The sequence below is a fragment of the Ricinus communis genome, chromosome 6 (genome assembly GCF_019578655.1).
Source record: "Ricinus communis isolate WT05 ecotype wild-type chromosome 6, ASM1957865v1, whole genome shotgun sequence".
In the NCBI taxonomy this organism is placed as follows: Eukaryota; Viridiplantae; Streptophyta; class Magnoliopsida; order Malpighiales; family Euphorbiaceae; genus Ricinus; species Ricinus communis.
Genome location: NC_063261.1, coordinates 17,984,088 through 18,005,063, shown reverse-complemented (window position 1 = coordinate 18,005,063; position 20,976 = coordinate 17,984,088). Strand labels below are relative to the sequence as shown.

Genomic DNA, 20,976 nt, shown 5'->3' with positions numbered 1-20,976 from the left:
TAATAGCATACTAACTATATTTTAATTATTTTTAATTTTAAAATTTTGAAATTTTATTAGTACAATAATATAAAATTATTTTAAAAATATTTATTAATTAATTTTTATATTATATAACTTAATACTATAATTGATATTACTATCTTTAGGATTAAAATTTTATTATATAATTAAAAAATTAACTTATTATTAAATATAATATTAGAAATATAATTTAAGATGTTATTTTCTAGAATTAGAATTATTATCTAATTAAAAAGATTAATTTATTAGTTAATATAATATTAAAATATAAATAATATATCATTTTTTAGAAATAAAATTAGCATCATTATTTGATTAGAAAATAATGAAAATCCTACGTGTCAAAAATTAGCATATGTCTCAAAAAAATTTAGATCTTAGAAATTAATATATATATATATATATATATATATATATATATATATATGTATATATATATATATACATCATCAAAAGACTCATCCAATGAAATGATAGCATTTCATTTTATTTTTCCTATATCAGCCTTATATCTAAAAGTTAATTGTTGATTAATTTTTTAGTTATTCTGTTAATCTTAGAGATAAGACTGACATGTAAAAATTAGATTGAAAAGATTAGATTGTATTATTTCGTTGGATGACTCTTTTAATGATGTGGTGAATTAGAACCATATAATAACTTCTTACGTTTAGGATTGCTATTAAGTATTGAAAAAACCATGTTAGAATTTTTTTTAAATTTAATCAATGTCTATAAATTATTTTCTTCAAACTTGCTTCTAAAAAGAACATCAATATCTTAAAACTTAAAACATAAAATTAAAAAAGAAATTGAGATTGGAAAAATTTCTTTGGCCATTATGGGATGGAGATAAGTTTTAAATTTTAATTTATTTTATTTTAATTATTTTATTTTTATTATATTATAATTTAGTCGTTTCTAGCAATAAGAGATGTACATATTATAAAAATAGCTAATAAAAAAGAGTGGTTAGGATTGAAAAATATAACGTCGTCAAGCTCTTATTTGGTGATATGACTAAGTTGTGAGAAAAAAATAAAGTTGAATAATTGTAATAAAATAAATTATAGAGTAAAATTCAAAAAAAATACAATGTAGTTTAACGCCTTTTCATTTAAGGGACGAATATATTTTTTGTATTAAAGGAATACCATATGTTTTATTTTCTTAACATTTTTTAAGTATAAATTTATATTTTTATTATTTTTCACATAATTTTACATGTATTTAATATGAACTATTACTAAATTATGATTTTATAAGCAATATGTCATCTAATAGTACATCAAAGGTTTCATAAATATATTAGAATTTTATTTAAAAAAATTATTTCTTAAATTTGATTAAACTTTTAACAATTTCATATGATCATAAAATATCAAATTGGATAAATTAATTAAAAATATTTATTTTATCAAATATTTATATTTCTATTAATATTTACAATCTAAAATGAGAAAAATATTAAATGTACCTAAAAATTGTTAAAGAAAAGAAACACATGCCACTCCTTTGATACATAAAATACATCTATTAATCAAGTGTAAAAGCGTCAAACTACATAATTATTTTTTGAATTTTATCCTTAATTAATATGAAAACTAAATTGAAACTAAATATAAAATTAAGCGATTATTAGAGTAGTTATCTCTTTATATGGGTTGTATTTTGTCTTAGGGAAAATAAAACTTATAACATAAGAGATTAATCTGGATTACACCTTCCAACCCCAAGATCTTACTCTCGATGGGGTTATAAAAGGCATAAAATGTTGGATAAGCTTTAGCTCTTAAGACAATGTAGATCAAGTTGAGTGATTTACACAAATTGATCCTAGTATATAGTGAAAAAGAATTTTTATCTTATATTATTTTCTTTAAATCATGATTTGTCAGTCAAATAATGAAATTAGAAGTTATTAATCTTTAAATTCATGTTATTAAATATGAGTAATAAAATAATAATGATTTATCAGAATGAAAATGGCTGAATCCTTACAGATAGAAACTTTTTAATTTCGAGATATTTTTTTTTTATTATTAGTAATTATATACTTCTCTTTATTTTAAAAAAAATACATACTGAAAATTATAAAACAGTAAAACCACATAATAATTTTTGTACTTATTCTTTTTTATAATATTTAAACACTTATACACATTACACATAGCCATATTGAATAAAACCGCATATTAAAAAAATTTAAATATCAAAAAAATTAAAATACCTATTAGCTATGGAACTTGGGCGTGGATCTTTTATCGAAATAAAATATCCTCGCCTTTTCTTTATATCAAAAACTAAAAAATTGATTGAAGTTACTAAATTATCAAAGTTATAGGATTTAAATATACATTTGGCCTTGACAAAAGCCTATAGTTAGTTGACATCTTGGTAATTTTCGATGCAAAAGCCTATGGTCAATTGATATTTTGGTAATCTTCACAATATTGGTAATTGATGCCTATTTACTTCTGATAACAAGTGTGAGAATAAGCTTTTTTTATACTTCTGATAAATTACATCAATGTAAACTTGTATGCCTTAATTGTTTACAAATCTAATTGTATCTCTTTAGAAACTCAAAATTGGTAATTGATGCCTGTTTACTTGCTCTTGTACACAAGAAGACCAAGAACAACCACTCGATATGGACATCAAGAATGCATTCTCCACTTCTCTAGTAACTTGCTGTTTGATCAAAGAAATTGCATATTCCATTAGCTCTGCGTCACATGGCAGGGTGAGAGGCCCATTGCTTTGCGATCCAAATTCTTCTTCTGCCATGTTGAATAGCTCTCTGAACATTTCTTTGTTAAGGTACTCCAAAGGAAGCAGAAAGCGCTTTTGATCTGCAGAGTAAACTACAAAATGACCCTTCTCAGCCGTTTGTGATGGGCTACAGCTACTAGTTTCTGTATTATCAATAGTTCCTGACAATGTGATTCTCTTGCGCTTGATTGCAGCCAACTTCTGCCATTTCCTTGCCAATTTTAGGAGCTTCTTCGCGCTGATCATCTTGTTAATCTATGAACTGAATGAAATAGATCTATAAGTGAAAATGGAGTAGGGCTTTAGATTTTTAGAATACTGAATGCTAATCTTGTAATGGGTAGTAAGGCAAATGGGAAGCGACTTCATCATATATACACACAAATTAAGCAGACACAGTCCTTGTCACGGAGCTCCCACATTGTAGGGTTACGTGGGAAACAAAAGCATGTGATAGGAGGTAGTGAAATCGATATGCTGATATCTGAATTTTTGCACTCAATGGATACCAATCTAAAGTATTTACAGAATCAGGTTAGGATCTATAGATTTGATTCCGTTGTCTATATGTTTATGTGGTGGAAAAAGATAGCATGTTTGGACCCAATATGATCAAAGGACCGCCAAGCATATATTAAAACTAGGCACATGGTTCTCTAACTTGCTTTTTATCTATACGTTTTTTTGTGGTTAGTATATAGAAAGAAATGATGATTACAGAAAATTATTGTCTAGGTATATTTTTTAATAAGTGTAGCTTAACATATGGTGATTGTTATTACGTAGACATATTACTATTGAGGAAATATTACAGGCTCTATCACAAATTTACATTTTCCTTTCATACTACCAAAAATTACATGAAAAGTCAGTATGAACATTTTTCTTACCAACATTAATGCTCAGAGAATCACTTCTAGATATTCTAGATTTTGTTACATGAGCTTCAAAATTGTTGATCATAACTTTACGAGTGAAAGGTTTGCATATAAAATGCACAAGTATTACCTGAGTTTACTCTTAGCTACCCTAAATCATTAGTAAAGCAATACAAGTGACACAGTTTTCTTCATCAATCACTTGAGAATGTCGAGGAACATTTAATCAAACAATTTGAAATCCCAAAACTCATTTTATGGAGGCTTCTATGTTGTCATGGTAATGACTGTTCGATTAATTCAACCATCGGTAATTTTTAACAATTTAATTAAATAAATCGATTTATAAATTTATTAATCTTAAACTTAAACTGTTAGTACCGATTAACCAAAATATCGGTTCGATTAGCCTATTTTATCATTTTAATTTTTCGGTTTTTTGAGTTGTTCTTTTCATCCCTAGCCATCTGTAATAGCTTGAACCAAAGAAAGTAAGATTAATTGGTGGAAATGAACAAGCACCTTAAAAATCACTGTCAAGGGTAAAGTGAGCATGCTAGTGACTGTGACTTTTGTTGAAATACTGCAGGGTTTGTGCATCTGCCATATAGTCAATAAGGCCATCGATTGTTATCCAATAAGAGGGACTTTTCTATATCTTCAAGTGCAAAATGGATTAACTGATATAGCATGGAATTTATCCAAGATCTTGCTCTCATAAGGTAATCCAAAACTAATAAATATTTTATAGTTAAATGATTAATTCCTGCTTTTATTGGCATTAGATTCCTCATTTCTTAAAATCATGCCTAATGGCCTATACTAAGTTTGGCTTACCCTTCAACTGATTGGCGTCATATATCATAGTAAGGAATATGAAGAAACCAGCAAGAATCTGCTTTTCTGGCTCATCATCTGGTATATCTATGAGATTATGAAGTTCTGCAGGATGAAATGACAGACCACGATGAAAAGTATAAAGATGTAAATAGGAGACAAAGGGCTCGATAGAGAAAACTTTTTAAGATCCTTGATATAAAATGCATCAATTTTATCAATGTACACTAGCATCTGTAGTTTACAAATCAAGTTATAAATCTTCAGAAACTAGAAATTGGTAATTGATGCCTTGTTACTTGATGTTGGAGATGGAGATGGAAAGGTAAAGTATAACAACTGTTAACTATGGAAGTCAACAATGCTCTCTCTACATCTCTAGCAACTTGCTGTTTGATCAAAGAAAGTGCATACTCCATAAGTTGTGCCTCACATGGTAACGTAAGAGGTCCATTGCTAGGCAATCCAAACTCATCTTCTGCAATGTCAAGTAGCCCCCTGATATTTTCATTGTTAAGGTATTCTAAGGGAAGCAAAAATCGCTGCTTATCCGCAGAGTACACTACAAAATGACCCTTTTCAGCTATTGATGATGTGCTGCAACTGCTTGTATCTGTACTTCCAATGGTGCTTGGAAATGTAATACTTTTTTGCCTACTTGACGCCAACTTCTGCCACTTCCTTGCCCACTTTAGTAGCTTCTTGGTACTGATCATCTTTATAAGCCAAAGAGTAAATGTGAAGGAGGAAAATGAGTAGTTAGATTCTTGAGTAGAGTGCAGATCTTGTGATGAGTAGTGAGTTAACCGCTTAGGACGGAACTTGAATTTATATTTACAAGATGAGACACACTGCCTTTAATGGAGGACCCACAATGCAAAAACATATTGGGAGCATAGCCATGTGATGGGTGGATATATAGCTATCAGCATGTCAAGGTGGAGCATTGGTTACATGTGCCATATCTTTATCCTGCTGAAACAAGATTGTGGCTCATGACCGTCATGACCGTAAATCACAACAAAGTATATGTACCACAAGCTGAGTGGAATTTAATTGGCAAATTCACATGAATGGTGCAAGTCTGGTTTCCTAGGCTAGACAAACAAAAATAGTAATTATAATGGAAAATGATAACTCAGCTGGACAATTTCAACAACTGCAAACGAAGCACATGGTATGCAGCTATGATACATATAGGTAAGCAACATGTTTTTTAGGAGTGAAATTATATAGAATGCCATTTTGCAGAAGGAAAGCTTTCGACAAAAACTAAGTAAAGAATGCATACGACTAGAGGATCTCCCCAAGTTTAATACTAAGTACTAGTACTTGGTGGGAGTCTCAAACCAATGCATTTTGCTTGACTAATCATTTTCGTATGTATGATTACTTGATATAGATTTTTGGTAGAAATGAGATCATCAAACCAGGACTTTTCAAATCTTACTTCCATTGCCACATTTAAAATTGCATGATCAACAATTAATCTTTCTGAAATGCAAGTACTCATTTATAACTAAAGTTCAGCAGGAATTCTATAGTTACAACATCTAGGAAGTTTGCTTGAAACGGGTTAGACATTGCAGTAACAGGAATTATTTACAGAATTGAAACTTGTAACGTTAACAGCAGGCAACAAGCAATTGTTTCTCTGTTACTCCTTCATGGAGACTTTTGGCCATTGAGCAGCAACTAGTTTCTATTGCAATAAGCAAAGCTTTCTCTATATCCTTAGCTAAACCTTTACTCATAAGTGAGACTATATACTCCATGAAGATAGCATCACATGGTAATCTGATAGGCCCTTGACTTGGTAATCCAAATAGTTCTTCAGACATCCCTAATAGCTCATTAAAGAGGCTACAGCTTAGAAATGTTAAGGGAATGACAAATCGCTGATCATCTATGGTATAGACAACAAAATTTCCTGTCTCTGCTACTGATGTAGCAGAACAATTTACATTCCTTCTGTTCTTGGTGCTTGGAAAATAAATTTTGTTCTTCCCCATTGCAGCAACCTTTTGCCACTTTCTGGCTATTTTAATGAGCTTCCTTGGGCTGATCATGATGCTTCTTTTTTCAGTGCAGAAAGTGGTGACTCAGATCTTAAGATGATGATATATAGGTTTAGTTAGTACAGAATCAAAGGGGATAGCTACTTATATATGCAAAAGGTTTTGTGAAAGTCCATTTTATGTTGTTAATTTCAATGCAAAAGAGTTGGTTTAGTCATTTTAGAGGTGACACTTCTGTTGGTAAAGCATAGTTATTTTCAGTTTCCTTATTTTTGGAGAGCAGAATTTTGTTATAATCTGTGTTTCCTTTGGTTCAAAGACAAAACAGATTCCATTGATTTTTCCGTGTCCAAGGTCTCTAAGAAGCACTCGACTGCATATGCAAAATAAATTAGTCAACTCATATCAGTCTTGTTTTTACAGGAACATGAGTAACTATCTCTTCTAGTCAGATAAGTTGCTGAGAATACTAATAATAGTCTTTCTTTGTATTTTCCTTTTCAAATCTCCATAACCAATACATGCAAAATAATGGATGATGAAGGTAGTTTTACTTGCATTCATATTTGTTTATTTCCTGAGATGTGTACCTTTCGCTATGCATGTCTCATTGGTACCTAGTTAATTATGTCTGAAAGCTGTGTCATTGGGTTCCTCTTTCTTGCTAGACCCGCCTAACAGCCTATTACCAAGATCCTGTGGACTGGTAAAAAAAAAGGAAAAACAGAAAAAAAAAATTGGCATTTTGCAGCACACTAAACATTTGAGAAAGCCAGCGGGAATCTTTCTTGACAATCAATATCATTATTGACGTTAAGCAGTCATTAGTTAGAAGTAAACAATCGTATAAATTTGCAAACCACTAATCATGTTCCTGTTCTGAAAGGAGTAAAATTCATGGAAATCAAATTAAATCCTGTTGTTATAAAGGTTTTTCATGGTGACATAGCGGACAAAAGTGACTGTTGCATATGCAAATCGTAGGCTCCCTCCACAATCTCCACCACGCAAATCGTACACTCCCTAAATTACGATTAATATTGATGTTAAATTAATATTTTCAAAGAAGATATTAATTTTTTATAAAAAAATTTATTATTTTTGTGATGTATACTGAAAAAAATTTGTGATTGATCATTTATTATTTATAAACATAATATTCATTAGTTTGTTAGTGGATATTCATCATTAATAAAAATTATATTTATTCATTTAAATGGATATATAAGACATAATGTAAATCGTCATATTCACAGTTAGTAAATAAAAAAAATTATCAAATTAAAATTATATTATAAATATTTATATTGTAGTATATATATCTTTTTAATAAATCAAGTTAACAAATAATGAATATTTAATGTTTAAATAATAAACATTCAGCACATTTTTAATAAAAATAAATTAATAAACTTTTAATATAAATTTATTTTTTTAAATGTGTATCAACATTTGACGCACATGTATACCTAGATTGACCCACATAACTACATGGACTGAGGTCCCCCTTATTGAACCCAACTTTCGGAATTGGATTAACAAAGTTAAGGTATAACTTATGTGATTCTTCAATAAATATTTGTGGTCAAGTAAAATTTCATAGTCAGATTCTTTCTACCTTTTCATTTATAGATTTTTTTTTTCATTTTGAAAAAAATATAAATATTTCATTAGTAAGAGTTAATAATTATATTTTAATATAAAAAAATAAAATATACATTGAACATAAAAAAAATAAAGATAAAAATATTTTATTTTAACTAATATCAATCATATTGACAGAAAAATATATTGCAATTCACAAGAAGTACATTTTATTTGACCGTACTAAACTATGTATCGATATTATAAGTGTGTTTTAACAAGCCTTATTATTTGAAACTCATTACTCTCGTAAAAAAGAATCATACAATTCATAAAGAAAATATTAATATTTATTCACTAAAATTGATTGATATAAAACAAAAATAAAAATAGAGCATTGTTGACTAAAAAATAATTAGCAGTTGGCCAAAATATGTAACTTTAATAAAGAAGAAGATAATGAAAAAGAGGAGAAATGGGTAGAGTTGGTTAAATAAACATCCTCTGGTATGCACCTCCTGTATAGATATTATATAGAAGTAACTCATATCAATTAATAAATGTATTTTAGAGTAATAAAATCAATCTTAATTATTTTGAGTATCATTTAATTTTAAGTGATGTCATAAATACAACTTATCTAAATTCTTTTTCATGCTGTAAGAGGTCCGAAATTTTATTAGTTTTTCAAATTGTACTTCATTTATGCAAATATTAGCTAATTCTTTTTACTTCAGTTAAATTTTTATTAAAGAGAGTTAAATATGTCAATTAAAATTATATAGTAATATATAATTTTATAATAATTTCATTTATGAATAACATAATAAACTGAATTTATTAAATTATTTTTAGAAAAATTAAAAAGTTTAATTATTATAATGATTAACGAACTCGAACTATGTAATTGAGTTTTTCTTCATTCATCATAATTTTGGTAGTAATAATCTAGCTTTTTTGTAGTGCGACCTTGTAAATTTCTTGGAACTCATAAAAATCTTCATATATAAATAATACTTTTTGTAACACTGTTAGTGCTTGTTGGAAGACTATTAAAAAATTCAGAATTGGAAGACTGTTGAAAGTGATAAATGAGGAATCCTGTTTCAATTGTGCAACAAGAAGATATTTCTTTGGTCATTGTTAAATAACTCTCATATATACATTATTGTTACATTTCAGAATACAGATTATCTACAAAGTAACTGTTGCTTATATGTCCTGAATAAAAATAACCATATGGTGATTGGCAACTAGTCACGACAGAATTGAGCAAAGCTTTCTCTAGCTCTTTGGCTAAACCTTTCTTGAAGATGAGACTATATATTCCAGTAAGAGAGAATTACAAGGAATTATTATCGGCCCATCTCTTGGTAGTCCGAATTCTTCTTCTGACATCTTAAAAAGCTCCTGGAAAATGTCATTTTTGATAAATGACAAGGGTATTGTAAACCGCTTCTGATCTGAAGAGTAGACAACAAAATAGCCTTTACTAGCCACAGATGATTCCATGAAACCGTACGCATTCCCATTGCTATTTCCTTGTAGTGAAATTCTTTTCTTGCTTATGGAAGCTAAATTCTGCCACTTGCTAGCCATTTTCTTGAACCTTCTGGTGCTGATCATAATTCTTGATTTCAATCTAGAAGAAGATTAAGATTTGGAGAAATGTATAGTCGAGTGCAAGACTGCAAGGAGATGGGTTACTCTTATATATATATATGTGCAAAGGCTAAAGCATTCTATATTGCATGGTATTCCTTGTGGTGAGTTTTTCTATGGAAAAATAGTAAGATAAGGTAGCTTGCGAGAGTTCTCTTATAGTTCTTATCGATTTCGTTGGCAAGCTATTGATTCCAAAGCCTCTATGAAGCACATGAATATAATATCAAACTGGCAGGTACTTACGTACAGGTGCTGCATAATTAAATAGTTAAAAATAGATGCGCCCAAAGAATTTGTTACCTAACCAGCATTGCCATGTCATTTTCGAAGGCCAGTTTTGAGGATAACGAGAACTGAGTAAACAAGGTTAGTAAACAAAAAGCACAAAAGGAATGAATGTTATGTTAACAAATTTGGCTACTACAGAGCGTGCATGCATGAACGTTTACTTCTAAATTTCCCCGCACTTCCATGGAGCTTATGTATAAAGCTCACAAATTCTGAATTTTGGTTTGATTTGGTAAGCTTTCTTTCCTTGCTTGGCACAGGGTTAGTACACCATTGTTTTGAGTGCCTGCCTCATAGTGTGCATAAGTTCACATAACAGTAAAGCGTATATTATTCTTGCCCCTAATTGTGTGCTTTAGAATGCATAAGTTCTGAGAATCACTCTACAGACTCCCCCGTTTCTTTTCTGCAGAAAATGCAGTTCTGCTATTTTTATTGTTGTAAGATAAACCAGATACGTACATGTTTTCTTCTCCGAGCCTGAACAGGTGCAATTTACAAATTGACCAACACCCTTTTTCTAACAAAGAATCAAAACATCAACTTCAATACCCACAAACGAGCAATTGTTGGCCTGTATGTTCTTGATGAAAACCAGCAGACAATGAGCAGCAATTAGTGTCCACAGATACAAGCAAAGCCTTCTCAATATCTTTATCTAAACCTTTTTGGATGATTGAGAATATAAAATTCATATACACAGCATCACATGGCAGTCTGATAGGGCCTTCACTTGGTAGTCCAAACACTTCTTCAGACATCTTGAACAGTTCTCCGATGATGTTATTGCTGAGAAATGTTAAAGGAATAACAAACCGCTTGTGATCAATGCTATAGACAACAAAATTGCCCGCACATGCTGATGATGATTATTTATTAGAAAAGTCTTCATTCCTGTTGCCATTGATTCTTATAAATGAAATCCTTTTCCTCTCGATTGAAGTAAACCTTTGCCATTTTCTTGCCATTTTGATGATCTTCTTTAAGCTGATCATAGTGCTTCTTATTCTGTGTTAGATGGAAAGATTTACAGTATGAGGTTGAGCTGAATGAATCAGTTTAGCTAGTTATTATATAGTCAGAAGTTCTAAGACATTCCAAAATGTAGCTTTGCTGACGTTGATAATTTTAATGCAATAGCTTGTGATTAATTGGTTAGACGAGAGATCTGCTTGGAAGACATGGTAATTCACGTTTTGCCAGCAAGTCTTAGACAAAGGTCGACATGCTGCATAACTAACACAAAGAATCCAGCCAAGGCAAGACAAATTGTTTCTTTCATAAACCTGTAGAAACACTGAATTCAATATTTTCGTGTTATCACCAAGTTAACAATGGCTAAAGCCTCGGGGTAAATTACATAGACAGTCCCTAAAATTTACTCTATGTATCAAAATAGTTCCTAAATATTAATTTGTATCACTAAACCCTTTAAATTTTAATTGGAGTATCAATAAATCCCTTTCCATTAGTTTCCGTTTAAGAGATGAAAATCTGATATGGCAGTATACCCAGTTAATTTTTTCTGAAAAAAAATCACATGGCATTCACATATACCACGTCAGCTTGAGGGACTATTGTGATATATAGGGTAAACTTGAAGGACCGTCTGTGCAATTTACCCAAGCCTCAGGTACCATCCAATTTGTCTGTCTTCTAAACTTATGCCTAAACTGGGATTCAGTGTTCTGCAAAAACCTGCCTATACTAAGATTCTATGTTCTGGAAAAACACTGGAAGTAATGGCGCAACAAGGATCTAACAAATTATGGGTGTCTATTGTGTGGTACAGGATCAAATCGTTCTGGATTAAGCAGGAAACATCAGTGAATTACGAAATAGTTTAATGTGAAAGATCAATTTAAGCAGTAGTAAAGAAGCTTGTAATAATCTGAAAATAAAGTTTGCAATGCTAAATCAAAGTGAGAAAATACTAATAACAGATCAGTTCAACGGATTTTGTTTCATGTTCTATGATGCCTTATCTCTTAGAACTCATTTCCTGGCTAAGAATTTTCGTACTAGGCTGTAAGTTCAATGATAATTAAAGAATTTAGTGAACCATTTGTGAAACATGGTAACATCTTTAATTGAATTGGCCTGCTAGGATCTCATTGTACATAATCCTCCAGTTAATGTAGCACTATTCGTTTTTCTATTCAAAAAGCTGACATTAGCTGGTTTGTATCAGTTGCCTTTGTAGTTCTTTCAATTCTGTTAGAAGGTCATAGAATCCAAGGCTAAGGATATTCCCAAACTTTGTCCGTACAGCAACCGTTAGACCAGAGTAGTCTTCTTCAAGATCCATTTCTTTAGGCTTCCCAAAGGGCAATTTTGATTGGTAAAGGTACTTCACAAATCTAACAGAATATTGCATTAAAATGGAAAAGGCAACAAAGGAGCAACCAACTTCTAATAGTTGGAACTTATTCTAACATTAATTTAACTGCTCCACTAGTTCCTAGTAATCAAGATAAAGCAGGTAGTGCAGCTGATTATTACTCCTGCTCCTAATTCTAATAAGTGACTTGACAAGATCACCATAAGATGCAATATTCTTGAAACTTATTATTAATTATTTCAAATTTCACGGCATTCCTGGAAGAACTTCCAACTTGGCATTGGCCCAAGCTAGTTTTGCTTTTGCCATGTACCAATTGCGATTTGCTTGCTTTATTTCTTCCTCCATCTTCTTTTGTTCTTCCTGATTATTGCAGACTGTCTCCATTTGAACTGCAGTTTACTTTTTACGAGCTAGAAGCTGTTCTTTTCTGGCATTTAATTCCTGAATTTCCATTTCTAGTTTTCCCTCTTCTTCAGAAATCTCGGAAAGCTTAATCTCCGTAGAAGAAAGCCGTTTCTGTATTTGAACTAGATTTGCGTTTAATTCCCTGGATTTTTCCAGGAGAGAGGATCTTTGAGATTCTGCTGTTTCTGCAGTGGTTATAGTGCCCGGAACAATCTCCTTGAATTCAGCTAAACGAGGCATAGTCAGGTATTCCAGATTTTCCCTCTCGTGTTGATTAGGAACATGTTGAATCAGGGTGCAGATAGTTTGTCCAATGTCTCTAAAAGCACCAGCTTGGTGGATGGCTTCTAATGACACATGTCCTACTTCCTTTTTCTGTTGCTGCAAAAATTCAGGGCTAGGAGCTACACTGGATCTTGAGATTTTACTGCTAGAGTACTGCATCTGAAAGCAATGGAATAATATTAAAATTCATTATAAAATATTGTTAGATTATGTAAATATTCTTTTATCCTCTCTTCTATATTTAGCATATATCTTCTGTCATGTATATCCTAAGGTAGTTACTTTATTTGTAGCCGAGATTATAGCCTTATGATTAGCATTAAACACTTGTATATTATGATACAAAATCAATGAGAGAGACACGGATGATTTCTTTCATGGTATCAGAGCCTCAAACCCTAGTTGTGCCTCTACTGTAAAATAATCTCTGCCTCTTTCCCACTTTCTTCTCTCTTTTTTTTACTTTCTTCCTCTCTATCAATACCAATGACAGAAACTAAATTTCATCCTGCTCTTGCCGTTAACAACGTCAAGAACTTCATTTCTATCACTCTTGAGATGGAAAAAGGCCACTCCTCTTCCTGGGCAGAGTTATTTAAAATTCATTGCCGAGCATACCAAGTCATCGACCACATCATCCCTCCTACTCAACGGACTTCTGAGCCAGCCAAGGAAAAGGCAGTCGCACGTGATGACGAACTTTGGTCACACCTGGATGCTATAGTCCTTCAATGGATTTACGGCACGATCTCAAATGATCTCTTGCACACCATCTTAGAACCGGATTCTACTGCTCAACAAGCATGGGAGCGATTGCATAATATTTTACAAGACAATAAGAATTCTCGAGCTGTCTACCTGGAAAATCAATTCACTCATGTTCATCTGGATGATTTTCAAACTGTTTCTGCCTATTGTCAAGAACTCAAAATGCTTGCCGATCAACTATCAAATGTTGGTGCACCAGTATCGAATAAACGGTTAGTTCTCCAATTAATTACAGGTTTAAATGAAAATTATGATGGTGTTGCTATATTCATTCAACAAAGCAATCCTTTGCCTCTTTTCTATGAGGCTCGTTCGCGATTGATTCTCGAAGAAACCCGTAAGGCCAAGCAAACTGCAGCCTCTGCTAGTGCTGCAGGTATAGCCCTTTTCACTGCCAATAATTCTACTAATGAATCCAAGGGTTCATATTCTGGCTCAGTCAATGCACTAAACCGTCATAACACTACTTCGAAACGTGGACAGAATCGCAATAACAATCGGGGCAAAGACAATGGCAATAGAGGGCGTGGTCGTAGTGGCAATAACCATGCTAATGGTGGCAGCAACCACACACAGCAGTCGCAACAGCGAACATGGCAACAACAGCCACAACAATGGGGACAGTATCCACTATGGGGTTGGGCACCGCAGCCTTGGGCAGACCCTCCATGTCCGTACCCTACCTCTTCTTGGACTCGGCCACCACCAGCTCGTCAGCCTAGTATCCTTGGCAATCGTCCACAGCAAGCTTATGCAGCCTCTGTACCAACTTCTTCAAGTTATGATCCAACTGAAATTGAACAAGCAATGCATACTATGACTCTTAATACTCCTGATACGAATTGGTACATGGACACCGGTGCAACCTCACACATGACGGCCTCTCCAAGTAATCTTTCGTCTTATTTTAATATGAGCAATTCCAAAACTAACCTACCTCCTCCTCACCCCCCTTTACATTTAAACAATGTCCTTCATGCACCTAAACTCATTAAAAACTTAATATATATGTGTCGTTTCACAATCGACAATAATATATCTATTGCTTTTGATCCTTTTGGATTTTCTGTGAAGGATTTTTAGACGAGGATGCCAATAATGAGATGTAATAACACTGGGGATCTTTATCCTATCACCATAACCCTAACCTATCGTGCCACCTCCCCATCCACCTTTGTCGTTTTTTGTCTGGTTCTATGGCATAATCGCTTAGGACACCTAGGACCACCTGTTTTACACTCTCTTCAGAATAATCAGTTTATTGATTGTAAGCATTTTTCTTACACCTCAGTTTTTCAGTCTTGTATTTTTGGGAAACAAGTCAGGTTACCTTTTTATGACTCGTCTTCTTGCACTACAATGCCTTTTGATATTTTGCATAGTGATTTATGGACATTTCCTATTTTAAGTTCGGCAGGTCATAAGTATTACATTCTATTTTTAGATGATTACTCTAATTTTCTATGGACTTTTCCAATTGGCAAGAAATCACAAGTCTATTCAATTTTCTTGTCCTTTAGTGCATTTATCTGCACTCAATTTGAGCGTAAAATAAAATATTTTTAATGCGATAATGGTAGGGAATACGATAACAACCAATTTAAGTCTTTTTGTTATGACAATGGGATGGTTTTCCATTTTTCTTGCCCTCATACTTCTCCTCAAAATGGAAAAGTTGAACATAAAATTCGAGTCATCAACAATTTAATTCGAACTCTTCTTACTCACTCCTCTCTGCCACCATCATTTTGGCATCATGCTCTTCAAATGGCAACTTATCTCCTAAACATTCTACCTAGCAAGATTATCTCTCAGTGCTCCCCCACTCAAATTCTCTATCATCGGAATCCTTCATACATACATCTAAGAGTTTTCGGATGCTTATGCTATCCTCTTTTTCCTTCAACTACTATACATAAATTTCATGCTCATTCCACTCCATGTGTCTTTTTAGGATACCCACCTAACCATAGAGGATATAAGTGTTATGATTTGTCTAGCTGAAAAATTATCGTATCTCAACATGTCGTCTTTGATGAATCACAATTTCTGTTTACCAAATTACATACTCCCACCTCCAATACCTATGATTTTTTAAATGATGCTCTGCACCCTCTCTTACACCATCATCTTCAAAATCACACAACTGCACTTTACTATGAACCGGAGCCCATTTCTTCTTCTGCGGTCCACTCCTCTTCTGACCCAATATCATCTTACACTCCTATAGCGTCTGGGCCTAGCTCACCACAGCCTCCCTCCGCATAAAAAATATCCCCTTTTTACTCCCGACGTACCAAACCAACTCACAACTCACCCCAACCCTCTCTTGACCAGCGCTCTCCATTGTGGCTTTTGGAGAGCTAGCTTATGCTTCTACTACTGCTTCTTTTTATGTTGCTTCCCGCCGCCTGTCCATTTGGTTTTGTTATAACCTCTACATTTTCTTCTTTTGTGTCCTACCTGAACCATTTGTCAAAGTTTCTTGTTTTCTCATTGGGACTCCATTAGGAATGGTTACAATTGCACTTTCAGGTGGTGTTGTCTCCTGTAAATGAGATTGTCCACCTAGCAATATGCTCAAAAGGTAATAATTTTTATTTGTCAACTAAAGGAGATATTCTTGGGTGAACCCTCTTCATAACATAGGATTATAAGTTTCACGTGCAAACAGGTTCACCCATTTTTACTTTGTTAGACACTCGCAATTCAGGCTTTGAGATCGGAGTTGGTTGTGCACCATTTAATAATGGCTCCATATCTTTGGTGCATTTGATAGGCTTGATTTCCTAAGGGGACCCTTCCAGACATTTAAACATAAAAGTAAATTTCAGACATATTTTTCTTCTTTATAGTATGTAAATGATTGATTGGAAGGGAGAGTGCGATGTTAGCTGAGATGGCAGACAAAAAAAACGTATCATTAAAATATTAAGAACAAGATAACATCCAAGATCAGATTGTTCTTTCTTCCATGCCCACGTATATCATTAGAGAGTTACTATCAGAAGTAGCAACTCTAAATTTCTCGTTAAGGACCTTCATCCCAGATTTCTTATATACCGTTTCGCACAGCAAATAATCGATCATGTGTTCATAATTACCATTCATCTCCTCAAATAGACATATAATGCAAAAGTATTAAATATCATTTTAATATATTATAACTATCTATTTCATTTTTACTTTAAATTAGATCAATTTAATTAAAGTATCAAATACATATTTAGATAAATTAAAATAAAACGAGTATTATCATATTCAAATTGTATATAGGTCGATCTATTTCATATCAATTTGTAACATTGAAAGTATTTATATTTATTTTAAATTTAACAATTTTTATCATGTAAATAATAACGAATTCAACTTGATATAACTCAGCTAAAATATATCATCCCAAGGTGAGCTGTAGTTCACCACAATACCGATCAAATCTCCCAGCACAAATCGGAAACCACCCACATGACCAAACTAGCACAGCATATTTAGTCACAACCCAAGTTCACCACTTCCTCTTTGAGTATAGGAACTCATTTATTCTACTACCAATATACAACTATTAGCTATTTTCTAGGAAATAAACTCCCAACAATCATCATTATAAAATCCAAAAAGGTTACTTGCTCAAGGTAATGTCATTTCACCTTTTCAAACACTCTTATCCAATCATCTTTACAAAACCCATAGAGATCACTTGCTCAAGGTAATATCATTTCACCCTTTCAAACACTCTTATCTAAACCTTCACCTAATAACTTAATCTTTAAAATGATTATCCAGGTATACTGTCTGGTCTTTCTCACTTGTATTTTTACATATTACTGGAAACATCTCGTCCATCATATCGAGATTTTCTCATTTGTATCACAAATATTTATATTTGCGGGCATAATATGTGCATAAAAATTTTAAAAAAAAATATTAAAAGAAGCTAGTATTATTAAGTGACTAAGAAAGAATTTATATGTGTCAACCTCAATTGATTTAAATATTCACGTCAGCGTTCTAGCACCTTCAAACACCAATAAACGAAGGTGACCAATTCGCTACCAAATTAAGTGAAAATATTGCAATAAATTAAATTAAAGGAGTGCTTGGTTCAAATATTTGATGCGGTAGATAGTTGTTTCTTACTAAACAACTATATTAAAACGTTCGGTAAAAACTTAAAAAACAGCAGCTAATAGCTAATTTAGTCCTAATCAAATGCTGAGTGTAGAATTTAGAGTTTTCTTATCAACTAATAACTTATTTAATTTTATTTATTTATTTAAACACTATAATTCTTATTAAAATTTATTAATAATAATTTATTTTAAATTGATCTCATATAATTAAATTTTAATATTTTATAATAAATACTTATTATTTTAAAATTCTTCTTAATAGTTAAATAATTATAATATTTATAATTATGGTATTTGAAGTTATAAATTTTTATTAGTAGAATTTAACTAAAACTTTTTACTTTTAAAATAACTTTTATAAATATTTCTAATAATAAATATAATTGAGCTAAAAAAATTTACTATAATATTTTTTAATTATTTTTATTAATTTATATCATTGAATATAATATAATAGAATAAAATATATTTAACAATAAATTATACTCTTAATGGTCAACTAACATACTATCAGCAACCGCTAATAACATTTTATCAAACGGTTTATTTATCAACCATCAGTTACCAGCGTTCAACCAGCAGCCATATTCATCAGCCGAACCAAATAGAGAACCAAATAGACTCTAAAGAGTTGCCAAGTGCAAGAAAATCTATATGTAAAATAGAATAGAGGACAGGGTATAAAGCAAGAACCACAGTTTGCATCAAATAATAGCAAAGTGATATCAGAAAATTGCTGCGAAATCCTGTATACAATTCAATGCTCTTGAACTAATGTAGGAGTAGGAAGCATTTACCAGAACAAAACACTGAAATACAATTTTCTTCTACTTTTTTTCCTGTATATGATCAGCACATATAAATTTCAATATATATGGTCAAAAGAAGACCTCAACCAGTTTAATTTCCAATGTCTTAAACCTCTAAACCTTGGTTTAACCGTCCATTGAAAATTCAGTCTTGCTCTTTCTCAGCTGATTTCGAATTTTGTGAAAATTTCTGCCACTTCTGCTTGTTCTTCTGAATTGTATTGACATTCTGAGAGAATCTGGTAAGGCCCTGTCTCAATGCTCCAAGATTAACCCCATTACTAACTAAAATGCTTGTTACTCCCATTTTTGAAACCTGCTTTCCAATTAGAGGAAATTTCAGTAAAACAAGTGACAGGCACCCAAGAATAAACATATAATTATAGCAGTTTAAGAGTTTGGCTCATAATTGAGATGCCACTTGTCAAGCAAAAAGCAAGCTAAGATGAAACGTCAATCAAAATGGACGCACGAAAGCCTATTTTTACCGATTGGATGTTCCTATCTTCATCATCAAAAAAAAGCATCGAGTTAAAGGATACCCCAGTCCTTGAATGAATCCTCTGGAAATGCTCAGTCTTGTGAGTCCAACTGGAAAATATCTCCTGAAAAATTACAATTACTACAATAAGAGCCAGTCACTATGGAAGCCGCATAGAGGGGAAATTCCTAATCTGTCATCGCAGTAAAGCAAATTCAGCCACCTAATGAAGCTTAAATTACCAGGAATGATCCAATCTAAAGAGGAATGATACGTCAACATCAAGACAGTAGTATGGAAAGGTTCAAGAATTCCCTGATTTGATGAATTCAAATACCAATCACCTTGACTTATTCTGAACACAATTTGAACAAATGAATGCTTATCATTGTAGATGATCTTTGATTAAAGAAATCAAATCACTACCGGTCAGCAGTGGAGCCACCATTTGTATGTGGTGTGTGTGCGTGTTGTGGGGGTGTGGGGCCTTGGCACCCGCAAGTTTCCTTTTACACTTTTAGTTTTTGGTTAATCTCTTATGCAAATTCTTGGCATTCTGGTTCCGCCCTGCTACCAGTGCTGTCTGTTACTTTACTTTCTGATGCATCTACGAGCATTCATTAATATAATTCATAGTACTCATGTGATGCCATCTACAAACTCGCATGTTTCCACAACACTGAAAGAAAGAAGATGAAGGGAAGAGAGAGAGTTTGTTGTTCACTCACCTGGGCTACAAACATTGATTTCAAGCTCAATTTATCAAGAAATGTATTTGCAATATCTGGGGTTGGAGATCGAGAAGCAATAGCTACATCAATTCCCTTATCCTTGAGAGCATATAATATGCCTTTAGCATGAGGATACAAAGAAGGCATTTCACGTTTAGATCGGCATTCACTGAGAAATTACATGATTCAAATTGTCATTAGACCTCTACAGCCGTATAGGCATTAAATTACATAAGATAACAAAATCAAGTTCAATAGAAAATTCTTAACAAAGTCACAAGATGCAAGGCTTAGCAATTACATCCATAAAGCTATAAAGCATTGATATCAGTTTTGACAAACAAGTAAAACACAAAAAAAATAAATAAGTCCATGCCAGGAACTGTTGCAAACCAAAAAAAGAAATTTCAACCAAAAAAAAGTTCAACTTCACTTTACAATTAACAATTTTAATTTGTGAACAAATAAACAGCATCCAGTACAGAAAACCCAGAAAAGTAAGAACAAAAAGAAAGGACACCCAGGAATTAGAAAGTTCCAATATGTTGTTAAATGATGCAAATTGATAATATATAAAGACTGAAACTTTACATTCACAATTAATAATATGGAGAAAGATTTTTATAAAAGAATTGGGAACCAAGGAAAGAGAAGAAGTACCAATAGAAAGGCCAGAGGGTGTAATCGAGATCAAAGACAACTAATCTGGGTAACATTTGAAACATTCCAATTATCTGCAAAGCTTCGTCTTTTATCTTCTCATCTCCCATGGCTACTTCTCTCTCTCTTCGATTGGCTAGAGTTTGGGGAAAATGTGATAGCTTTTTGTTCTTTTTATTTTATCACGTTTTCTTTACAAGCAAAACGACACTTGCAGCACTGGTCCAAAAAAGACTACTCTGCCCAAAGAAAGTTTTTCCCTCTATAAAGGAACATTTCCAATAGCAAAGAAAG

The 20,976-nt window shown here is 32.3% G+C and overlaps 5 protein-coding genes across 5 annotated transcripts; 1 reads left to right on the top strand and 4 right to left on the bottom strand.

Moving 5' to 3' along the window:
* Positions 1–2,499: 2,499 nt before the first annotated feature.
* LOC8266876 (auxin-responsive protein SAUR68) lies at positions 2,500–3,135 on the bottom strand. Its single transcript, XM_002522618.4, has one exon. The coding sequence runs from the start codon at positions 3,043–3,045 to the stop codon at positions 2,602–2,604; it is 444 nt and encodes a 147-aa protein (XP_002522664.2). The 5' UTR covers positions 3,046–3,135; the 3' UTR covers positions 2,500–2,601.
* A 1,546-nt stretch (positions 3,136–4,681) lies between these two features.
* Positions 4,682–5,317, bottom strand: LOC8266875 (auxin-responsive protein SAUR68). Its single transcript, XM_015721471.3, has one exon. It carries the CDS (start codon positions 5,228–5,230, stop codon positions 4,778–4,780), a length of 453 nt encoding a protein of 150 aa, XP_015576957.2. The 5' UTR covers positions 5,231–5,317; the 3' UTR covers positions 4,682–4,777.
* An 822-nt stretch (positions 5,318–6,139) lies between these two features.
* Positions 6,140–6,526, bottom strand: LOC8272580 (auxin-responsive protein SAUR67). The gene has a single exon (XM_002522616.2). It carries the CDS (start codon positions 6,524–6,526, stop codon positions 6,140–6,142), a length of 387 nt encoding a protein of 128 aa, XP_002522662.2.
* Positions 6,527–13,589: 7,063 nt separating this feature from the next.
* LOC125370302 lies at positions 13,590–15,223 on the top strand. The gene is made up of 3 exons (XM_048375318.1): positions 13,590–13,826; positions 13,882–14,083; positions 14,188–15,223. The coding sequence occupies exons 1-3, from the start codon at positions 13,590–13,592 to the stop codon at positions 14,952–14,954; spliced, it is 1,206 nt and encodes a 401-aa protein (XP_048231275.1). The 3' UTR covers positions 14,955–15,223.
* A 3,459-nt stretch (positions 15,224–18,682) lies between these two features.
* Positions 18,683–20,913, bottom strand: LOC8266871 (magnesium-dependent phosphatase 1). The gene is made up of 4 exons (XM_002522612.4): positions 20,683–20,913; positions 20,020–20,191; positions 19,299–19,415; positions 18,683–19,126 (listed from the first exon to the last, which is right to left on the bottom strand). The coding sequence occupies exons 1-4, from the start codon at positions 20,790–20,792 to the stop codon at positions 18,956–18,958; spliced, it is 570 nt and encodes a 189-aa protein (XP_002522658.1). The 5' UTR covers positions 20,793–20,913; the 3' UTR covers positions 18,683–18,955.
* Positions 20,914–20,976: the final 63 nt, after the last annotated feature.

Bases quoted from the DNA above. Each gene is read 5' to 3' on its own strand.
- LOC8266876 (XM_002522618.4), bottom strand. From the start codon at position 3,045: ATGATCAGCGCGAAGAAGCTCCTAAAATTGGCAAGGAAATGGCAGAAG.
- LOC8266875 (XM_015721471.3), bottom strand. From the start codon at position 5,230: ATGATCAGTACCAAGAAGCTACTAAAGTGGGCAAGGAAGTGGCAGAAG.
- LOC8272580 (XM_002522616.2), bottom strand. From the start codon at position 6,526: ATGGGGAAGAACAAAATTTATTTTCCAAGCACCAAGAACAGAAGGAAT.
- LOC125370302 (XM_048375318.1), top strand. From the start codon at position 13,590: ATGACAGAAACTAAATTTCATCCTGCTCTTGCCGTTAACAACGTCAAG. The intron at 13,827-13,881 runs GTCCTTCAATGG...ACACCATCTTAG, and splicing joins GGTCACACCTGGATGCTATA to AACCGGATTCTACTGCTCAA. The intron at 14,084-14,187 runs GTTAGTTCTCCA...AGGCTCGTTCGC, and splicing joins GCACCAGTATCGAATAAACG to GATTGATTCTCGAAGAAACC.
- LOC8266871 (XM_002522612.4), bottom strand. From the start codon at position 20,792: ATGGGAGATGAGAAGATAAAAGACGAAGCTTTGCAGATAATTGGAATG. The intron at 20,192-20,682 runs GTACTTCTTCTC...GTAATTTCTCAG, and splicing joins ACCCTCTGGCCTTTCTATTG to TGAATGCCGATCTAAACGTG. The intron at 19,416-20,019 runs GTGAGTGAACAA...GTAATTTTTCAG, and splicing joins AATCAATGTTTGTAGCCCAG to GAGATATTTTCCAGTTGGAC.